Source organism: Poecilia latipinna, unplaced genomic scaffold (genome assembly GCF_001443285.1).
Source record: "Poecilia latipinna isolate Pla-1442-1.1 unplaced genomic scaffold, P_latipinna-1.0 Scaffold851, whole genome shotgun sequence".
Classification (NCBI taxonomy): domain Eukaryota; kingdom Metazoa; phylum Chordata; class Actinopteri; order Cyprinodontiformes; family Poeciliidae; genus Poecilia; species Poecilia latipinna.
Window position 1 is genome coordinate 195,633 of NW_015113467.1, and position 9,443 is coordinate 205,075.

At 40.0% G+C, this 9,443-nt stretch overlaps 2 protein-coding genes across 6 annotated transcripts in view; both read left to right on the forward strand.

The window, feature by feature from the left end:
- Positions 1-9,443, forward strand: part of arhgef12a (Rho guanine nucleotide exchange factor (GEF) 12a) — a 93,289-nt gene that overhangs the window by 64,731 nt on the left and 19,115 nt on the right. For all 5 annotated transcript variants that reach the window (XM_015047942.1, XM_015047944.1, XM_015047945.1 and 2 more), the window contains 7 exons: positions 723-772; positions 1,014-1,071; positions 1,188-1,360; positions 1,595-1,672; positions 2,177-2,296; positions 2,650-2,757; positions 3,175-3,300. In XM_015047942.1, coding sequence (XP_014903428.1) covers positions 723-772; positions 1,014-1,071; positions 1,188-1,360; positions 1,595-1,672; positions 2,177-2,296; positions 2,650-2,757; positions 3,175-3,300 — 713 coding nt within the window. The remainder of the gene's footprint in view (positions 1-722; positions 773-1,013; positions 1,072-1,187; positions 1,361-1,594; positions 1,673-2,176; positions 2,297-2,649; positions 2,758-3,174; positions 3,301-9,443) is intronic.
- On the forward strand, positions 5,107-8,335 carry LOC106956865 (uncharacterized). Its single transcript, XM_015047953.1, has 10 exons — positions 5,107-6,263; positions 6,454-6,567; positions 6,665-6,706; positions 6,785-6,859; positions 6,931-6,996; positions 7,141-7,229; positions 7,320-7,425; positions 7,494-7,602; positions 8,060-8,130; positions 8,212-8,335. The coding sequence occupies exons 2-10, from the start codon at positions 6,520-6,522 to the stop codon at positions 8,299-8,301; spliced, it is 696 nt and encodes a 231-aa protein (XP_014903439.1). The 5' UTR covers positions 5,107-6,263; positions 6,454-6,519; the 3' UTR covers positions 8,302-8,335.

The following is a 9,443-nucleotide window of genomic DNA, read 5'->3' on the forward strand; positions in this document are numbered from 1 at the left end:
TCTGTGTATTTGTACTTTTACTTAAGTACATTTTTTGAGTACTTTCTCCACCACTGCATCTTACCCAGCGAGTGGGTGAAGTGCCAATTACATTTATAGAAACTCAACTTCAAAGAATAAATGTATTATTTGATGTGCAAACGAAACAATTAGACAATAAGGCAATGTAAAGAGAACTGATGCACAGTTTAAAAAGCTGGTCTCTGGCCCTCCTTATTATCAGGTGTGAGGTTAAGCTAAGACCAACAACATTTAGTAAGCAAGTACTGTGGAAATATAACGATAGATAATAGCTGTTTGTAATGGTCGAATGTTTACCCACAGCCTTTTTAGGACCTTTGCTGCAGTTAATGGCCACTGCCAAGCCTTGTTGGTTGTTTTTTTTTTTGGATTTACAAACTACACTAGCTTTGCCCTGCTGAGTATAGTCAGACGTGGCTCCTATAATAACCCGTCTCTTGCCTAAATCCCCTTGTTTGGGGTGGAGCTGTGAAACAGGTCCTACTTGTAATATAACTACTATTATGATCTTCCAAAAGAGGCCCTTTGCCACATCTGTTCTACCAAGACAATATAAAATATTTGTTGTATAGAAATATCTACAATTCAACCAACAAGGAAAATGTATTTGTTATTTTCCTTCAACAGAATCATAATTTGTTGTGTTTCTGTTCTCCCTCTCGAGTCGAATCATTGCTCCTTTTCTCCTTTGTTCTGGCCAGATGGGGCTGCAATGCGGGCAGGTGTTCAGACGGGAGACAGGATCATCAAGGTAACATGATTTAAAGAAACAGAAGATAAACCCCCAAGTGTGACAATGTCGGGGCTGTAAAGCGGGGGTATGCTGCCACCTGCTGGACACGAGGTGTCATCTGCTGCTCGCTTTCAGAGAATATTTCACTGTGGAACATTTCGGCTTGGCTTTGGATTTAATGTTTTTTTTTTGTTTTTTTTGTTTTTTTGTTTTATTTCTTTTTATCATTTCTAATCGTTCTGCTGCTGTTGTCTTGCAGGTTAACGGGACCCTTGTCACACATTCTAACCACACAGAAGTAGTGAAACTTATCAAATGTTAGTTCCTCTGGACACATTTTTACAACAAAAAAAAAAAACAAAGAAAAAACACATTTATAAACAGAATAAAGCTGAAGATGAGATTGTGTAATTTGTCTGTCTTGCTGTTCTAGCGGGCTCCTACGTGGCGCTCACGGTTTTGGGGCGCCCCCCAGGCCTAGCCCAGATCCCGTTGCCTGAAGCAGAGCCTGACATCTTGGGTGTTAGCTTATCCTCTCCAAACTCTCCAGCAACAGAGCGCCCCTACAGTCCTCAGGACCGCCTCTCCCCTTTCCAACCATCATGGGTACGAAATATATCTAATTTATTATCACTCTGTTACCTCACTGACAAAAAATTATCTGCAGATTCTGCATCTATATCCAATCGCTCAGTTATAACGCAGCATCACTATTGATGCGTTAAATCTTTAGAATGTTTGTCATGTCTGCCTTTGTGTGTTCCTCACGTAAACCTATAGCACTGGTTGCACTGAGTAAGCAGAATTAGGCTAATCGATTACCACCTTTTCCACCCTCAGGAAGAAAACGGCAGTGCGTGCAAACAGAGGACTGACGTCTTGCAAAAGAAGCTCTCCAAAGAGCAGCAGGATCTACAGGTTTGCATAATAATGGCTGTTTTCTACTGTGTTTTACATTAAAACTTGGCGTCTCCTTGGTAATGAGCTGCTCTACTTGACGTTTAGCTCCATTTGTGTATAAAGCCTCTATTAGAAATGTCGCAACCTAACAATTTCTCAATATTACTTGTTCTACGTCCATTCAAGTGGAACGAGAACCTCGAGCGTAGAGCCAAAGCATTTGTATGTGCTCGGATGGCCTAGTCAAAGTCTATGTCTGAATCCACTTGTATAGAGTTACAACAGTGTGTTCATGGACAGTGTGACCATGAACACACTTTCTGTGTGTTCATGGTCACAGACAGTATCCATTCAGTCTGAGTGAGTTTGAGCAAAAAAAAAAAAAAAATGACTGAAGTTTGAAGAGACGCATGTGTGAGACCGGAAGCTGGAGTTGCAGGAAAATGTGGTTCTGCAGAACCGTGACTCATGAAACTCATGAAACCTGCCTTTTGTTTTGATTGCTCTCGTCACGTCGTCTAGGCGATGAAAGAGGAGTACAGCAGGAACCCCTCCCCCAAACTACTGAAGGACATCCAGGAAGCTAAAAAACACATTCCTCAGCTGCAGGGTCAGCTCTTAAAATCCACTGAAACAACACAGGTACCGGCTTTCATATTTGGCCCAGAAAACAGGAAATCTACTGATTGCATTGTATTTATTGTAGCACATTCGGGGATCATTCCAGACATCCTAATCTCATCAAAGGATTAAGCTTCCTCTGTGGGAAGCCACTCTTTTGTGTCTGCATGGCAGAGAGTTTTGCGTCTCTCGTGCTATTTAAAGCTGTTTCTGGATGCTGCATGCCAGTTACATTTCATTAAACCAGATTCGGGAAATGTAATAAACCTCACCATTTTACTCATTAGATTTCTCACATTGACGTGTTACACTCTTTGGATGGTGACCAGCTTTTTACTGTTGAAAACTGTAACAAGTCTCGCATGGATCTGCAGGAGGCTGTTTCAGGTGGCGATGCAGACGACAGTAGCACGTACGAGACGGACCGCGCGCACACCCCTAAAGCAGACAGTAGCACAGATCTGTCCTGGAGCAGCACTCCCGTGAGTACCGACTTTCATTCACGGTGCTTAAAACGCTCGTCATATTTACAGAGTAATTTAAATGCATGCATCGACTTTTCTTTCACGTGCTGGTCTGACAGAAAACGGATAAAATGTGTTATTGGAGGGGTGGCTATTATGTAAAATCAATTGTTTGAGCTTTATATTATGCTCTAAGCATAATGTAATTGTCTTTAAGACACTTAAAAAGACAAGAGGCCAATTTCAAGGCATCAAATTAGTCAGATTTCTATTTTTAGCCATGTTTGATTTATGCAACATGCCTGGAAGATGCAAAATACTGCAACTTCAACCAGTTGCATTATTTTTGCAACTGTATTATTTCTGTGTTTTATTATTCCTTCAGTAAATACGGATGGCTTAAAAACGCTTCATTATTTTCCATCTTGTTTCCAGATATTTAGACCAGCGACTCCAGAAAGCCATTGTCCAAAAGAGCTCTCCTACCCCAGCCCAAAGAGCACACCCCGAAACAGCTTCAACTCCTGCCACTCCCCGGAGACGGAGGACACCACTGACCTGGTGACTGAACTGTTCACTAATCCGTACACATACAGTTAGTCTGCTTTACTTGTTTACAAAACAGTCTTGATTTGTTTTAGGGACCTTATTTGATGAGGTTCACCCAACTAGCTGTAGATTTCAGGTGAAATCAAGTTTGAATGTAGCTCTTTACTTTCATTGTTCCACCAACTTTTGGCCATGTGCTGCACCCCTTGCCAAAAAGCTGGATCCTCAGCATGATCCTCATCCCGCTGGAAACCTTACCAAATCCTTTCAAAACTGTAGTCAGATAGACCAGCTTTCGTCTCATCCGACCTTAAAACTGTCCTCCTGAAGGCATTTGGCCTGTCCGTGTGGACTACTGCAAACTTAATGTGTTGATTTTTGAGCTGCATTTTTTATTTTATTTTTTTTTTCCTCAGTTGTCACCCTACAGCTTTAGGTTCGTGGTGTCTGGCTTCACTGAAGGCAGTGACTGGTGTTTTTAGCAGGCTCTAGTTCATGACAGGCCTGTGATTCCTGGTTGTTTTTGAACAATGTCCTTTTGTGTTAGTTGGACAGTTTGCGTCAGATGTTTGTAACTTGGACACAATCAGNTAGACCCTCATGGAGCGCTGAGTCGTACGTTATGTCACCGCTATCTTGTATGTGGTGTTCTATCAGATAGCCATACATGTCAGAATAGCATACATATGGTAAGAGCGCATGCGCACGCATGCGCATTCTGCAGGAGGTCCGCGATATTGAGAGGAGTCGTCAGCTTGTCATACACGAGAAGAGACACAATAAAAAGTAAGTAAATAAATTAAATTTAATGCTGCTGCAGCTGCAGTAAACTACAAAACACGCCCTGTTTAAATTCACGTCCCCCAGTTCCTTGATATTTTTGGGTTGGATAACATGTCTGCTAGCTTGGATAGCATGTCGTGTATGTGATATGTTAACCTGAAAAGCCTTCATGTTCCGGAGTAAGACAGGGAAGTATACTGTCCTCTCACCTTTTTAACATCTACATAGATGAACTTAATGTTGGCATCCACCGTTACCAACATTAAATGAATCAGACGTATGAAAACGCAATTTTTACCCACGCTGAAACTGGGGCAAAACCAGTGTTTCACTTTTGAAACAAATCCTTATCTTCATTAATGTATATGAAAAGCGTTCATGTTAATTTTGTTTTTATATGTGCTTTACATTTACACATATTTAGTTTATGCAAATTGAGGTTGTTTTTGGAACATGAAGGCTTTTCAGGTTAACAGATCACATACACGAGTACAGCCACCTGGGTTATGTATTAGTCACTGTCAGTGTGACTTTTGCCTCAATTAATAAAAGACAGGAGATGTTCTTGAGTCACTTGAAGTCCCTGTGTTCACCAGGCGTTGCCAGGAAGGACATGGCATCCACCAGTGTTGTCAATAAAAAATTGGGATCTCTCAATTGCATTTAAACTCCCTGTTGTGTTTTCTGCAGTATTTCAAGAATTGCATTGTTGGATGCACATGCATAAATATGTTGATTACAAGGTTTTTTTGTATTAAATCGGAATAAAAAAGGATGGATATGAAGAAGCTTTCACTACAAACTTTTTTTTATTTATTTTAATTTTGTATTTCTTGTCCTAAGAGCTGATATTTCACAGAAATGTCATATTATTGCAGCACCAGTTGGCGTGTTTAGTAGCAGGAGTAGGTGTGTTTTGTTGTGTACGCAGTTGCAGCAGGGTATTATTATATATTTGAACAATTTGCAGTGTCTAATGAATTGTCTTGTTTAAATGCTTGTTGATGCAATTTACATGTTTTCTTGTGCCAACACAAACACTACAGTCTTCCAGATTAGTAGGAATGAGTAATCTGAAAATAACAGGTGAGACTGAGTTATCCCACAGTCTACCTGTCAGTGACACACAGTTATAAAGGCTGAAGTGAAAAATGTTGTTGGAAAGACTTGCTTAAGGGGGTGTGTCTGAAAGACTTTCAGCTTGGTATATACATAGAATCCAACTTCAAAGTTATCACATGCAGCTGTGATTTCAAGTCTAGTTTCTTTTAATTTCAGTTTTTTAACTTAACACCATTTTTATAACTACAGAGGCATTGGTGATTTTGGCTGGTAATTGCACTGTGTACCTGGAAAATACTTAATTCCTCCTCTACATCAGACATTCTGAACTTTCTTAATACAAAGTTTGATGTCTTGTTAGTTATATTTTGAATGTAAATGTGTTTGTGTTTTTACAATACAGTTGTCTTCTGTAGTCCTACCAGAGGACTACAGCCAAATTATTAAAGACAGAGACAACAGACAGGGGGACACAAAGATCCAGGTGGAAGAGAATGTCGAACTGGCTCAAAAAAAAATGAAAAAAGCTTTTGCAAACCGGGCACAAAAAAAATTCAAAAATTTAAAGTTCACAGAAGGGGAGGAAGTTCTTCTATTCAACATAAGAAAAAGGGGTAGGAAAGGTGCCAGGATGGAGGCAGACTACTCTGGACCTTATTTTATCCATAAAGTGATAGGGAGCACTGTGATGTTGAAAACAATGGCCAGAAAAGTCCTCAAGACAAAGCATAGCATGAGTCGTCTGAAGCCATATAACAGAGGCAATGAGGGACAAAATGCAGGTGAGGGTTTCATCTCAGGTGAGAAGTTGAATGAAAGGGAGACAGTGATTAGGTACGCAGGCAAAGCAGAAACCCCACTGCAGACCAAGACAGACGGTCAGGTCCATGGCAAGGTCATCCAGTGCTTTTCCCTGTTGTCTCCCTCTCGTCCTCAATCTCCCCCTGCCAAGTTCTCTCGGTTGTCTCCCCCTAACCCTCCAGTGAAGTCTCCCCCTCCAGTGACCTCTCCCTCTCCCCCTCCAGTGAAATCTCCCCCTCCAGTGACCTCTCCCTCTAACCCTACCAAGTTGTCTCAGTTGTCTCCCTCAGCTCATTCTAGGATGTGTCAGAGTCCTATTCAGCAGCAAGGTGCAGTAGTCACAAAGTTTTCTAGTTTTCTGTTCTGGCCTGTTGGTCTTGGGTTCTGATCGGTAGATCAATTTTTGCATGTTGGTTCAATGACCTGTTCCTGGTCTTGTCTGCAAAACTTCCTCTGAAGTTGTGTTGCTTTTTTCAGATGTATAAGTTTTTAAAAGAGCAATTTCTGTTTTTGTTGCAGTAGTTCAGCTTTGGTCTTTGAAAGACTCAGGGCAAGTTGAAGCCCTTGTTGGCCCATATAAATTGTATGACATCTTTTAGAACACTCTGTGGACATGGCTGGCTGTCAGATGAAGTAAGACTCCATGTTCTGGGAAGTTTATATTTTCACAAGGCAGTCCATCCAGAAATTTATGTTTTGTTTTTTTTGTTTTGTTTTTTTTGTCAAACAGGTTATAGATGCATATTTGTATGTGACACTTCAGAAGACCAAGGTACAACATGTTTTAAGGTTAAATTTAATCCACTCTTTGTAGTTTCACATATTTCTTTGAAATTATATTACATTTCAGATACCTGTATACAGAATGGATGCAGTAATTGCATCTTCTGTATTTCATCTTGGGCAATATCGGGCTGTTCAAAAGGTAATTATTCACTGTTAAATCATCTTAAGAGAATGAATGCAGATTAATCTTATTATTTGCAATTTCAAAAGATGGTTTTACCTGAAGCCTCCATTTGGATGTGCCCTGTAAATGTGGGAGGTCACTGGCTTTTGGTGGTATGTAAAATTTATTTATTTAACTTTATTTACACATGAATATGTCTATATGTCACAATCGGATGTTCCCTGGGCAGCATGGGAGGGTGACAGAGGTTGTCTGTCTGTCTGTCTGTCTTATCTATCTTCCAAACATTCCAACAGATTGTCGTGATGAATCACCAAGAGCTAGTAGTTATAGACCCTATGGGGAACGAAACAATGTATGACAGAAAGCTTCTCCGTAACTGGAGGTGATCTGATTCATGTCTTTATCATTCAGTCATTATGTATTTTCTTATTGTTACAATGTCCTATAATTGAATATTTCTGCAAATGCACAGAAACTTCCTAAAAGCAAAAGGTGCTGGCCGGAGAAGCTGGAGTGTCCGCCATATGCCGCATATGCTGCAGAAGGACTCCAGCAGTTGTGGGGTCTTGGTTTTGAAGGTACAAAGAACAGATGGAATGTTTTGAAATCCATGGAATTATTACATTAAAATGCATAATTTTTTCAGTTTGCAGAAACATATGTTCAAATGGGAGGGCTGCAGTCAGTGCAAACAGGACCCAAAGACATATCCCAAGCCAGACTGCACATCGCTACCACACTGTATCAACATCGAGGTGAAAGAACAATTACAAAGAAGTCTTGTTTTCTAGTTTGCTGGCTGAATGTTTGGAGATTTATAGCTTTGGACAGCTATGATTCTAAGAAGTTTTTGGTCGGAACATAAAAAATTATATTAATGTTGGGTATGAAGAACCAGTTCCGCTGTTCAGAGAACTGTGGAAGTCTGTGTGAAACCTGTGGATCAGTTTTTGTTAATATTCTAACAGTCAAAACCACAAGATGGCTTATCGCAGAATCACAGAATATTTCATTCCAAACAGAACAAATTTTCCTATAGGCCATGCTGGAACAGTCCAAAGCATTAAAAAAATCCAAAGATATATGAAATACTAAATTGCAGTATTTTCTGTTATGTACTAGTAGAACATGATGGCTTGTCAACAGAATATAAAGAGGTAGTACTTGACTATCTTGGTAAAGTACACTCTAAATGCCTTTATTTGTTCCCAGACAAGGTGGAAGAGTACTGTGTGGAATGCCACATGCTTCACTATAATGCTACAGAGAAAATCATTGACATGGTAAACAAACTAAAATTTAAATGCTTCAAACACATTACACTTGCTAATTCATAGCCGTTTTGTTTTTCTGTCCATTCACAGATACAGTGTGACTGTTCAAGGTGGATGCACAAAGAATGTGCCACAGACATGGATGACATGATCAAATGTAAAAAGTGCAACTTAAATTAAAAAGTTTAATATTCTACATTAAATATATTACATCATACAACTGATGCCATTGGTATTAATCAAGAAGTCATTCAGTCGCTAATAACCAGTGGTGGAGAAAGTACTCAAAAATGTACTTAAGTATTAAAAGTAAAAGTACTTGCTGAATGCATTACCTAATCGCTAATATCATGAAGTGAACCAATCGCATTTAATTTTAATACATTAGAAATGTGCCATTTTAATGAACAATGCCACAGATAAAGCATGCTTTATTTGTGTGTTTACTCTGTAACATAGTTTAGTCTTAGATATGTGATTCTATGCATCATAATTTCAGGGATGGAAACATCTTGTCTCCTGTCCTAACATAGCATGAACTTCACTTTTTTTGCCACTAGTGGCTTTTATTTTGAAAGAAATCCAACAGAAAGGGGATGGAAAGAAGGTGGGTGGGGGAGACATGCAACCAAGGAGCCAGTAGCAGAGTTGTAGTCAAGACCACCTACCCAAGACCAAGTCAAGACACAGCACCCCGCGCTGTGACACAATAAAATTAAGTTTTACCTATCAAAATTGCTTCTCAAATTGATCTGAAAGATCCACATTCCCATAAAACACCTAGATATTAAATACTTAGTGCCGAAATAAATTTAATCAGTAAAGATCCGTCCAGAAGAATCGGATCGTTCCTGAATGTCATATCAATGCAGACTTTGGTCACAGCGTTGTCCCATACTTGCGACACCTCAGTCAACACCTCCACACAATAATTCAGCGCATGAATGACAACTTTTTTTCATCGCAGATGCAACATGTGTGTCTCTGTACAGCTAGCTTTGCTAGCATCATGTCCACGGATCTTACCTTTCTTTAAGCTTTCCTTCCAAGTGACGCTAAAAGTTGAACTAAGTCCCCACCGTCTATGAAAGCGAAGCGCTGCTTATTTTACATGTCGCCATATCTTATGATTTTTGCAGAGCTATTATATTACTGACGATCAGACAGACATCTTCTCCCGCTCAGAGGAAACCACTGCGCATGTCTGGAGCTCCGCGTGCGAGTAAAGGGGGAGGCGATGGGTGACAACAGACAGTAAGTCACGTTATTGCTTGGATTTTACGGCGCCACCTTAAGACCCTGAACTTCACATTTAACGGAAA

Bases quoted from the DNA above. Each gene is read 5' to 3' on its own strand.
- LOC106956865 (XM_015047953.1), top strand. From the start codon at position 6,520: ATGACATCTTTTAGAACACTCTGTGGACATGGCTGGCTGTCAGATGAA. The intron at 7,426-7,493 runs GTACAAAGAACA...TAATTTTTTCAG, and splicing joins GTGGGGTCTTGGTTTTGAAG to TTTGCAGAAACATATGTTCA. The intron at 8,131-8,211 runs GTAAACAAACTA...GTCCATTCACAG, and splicing joins CAGAGAAAATCATTGACATG to ATACAGTGTGACTGTTCAAG.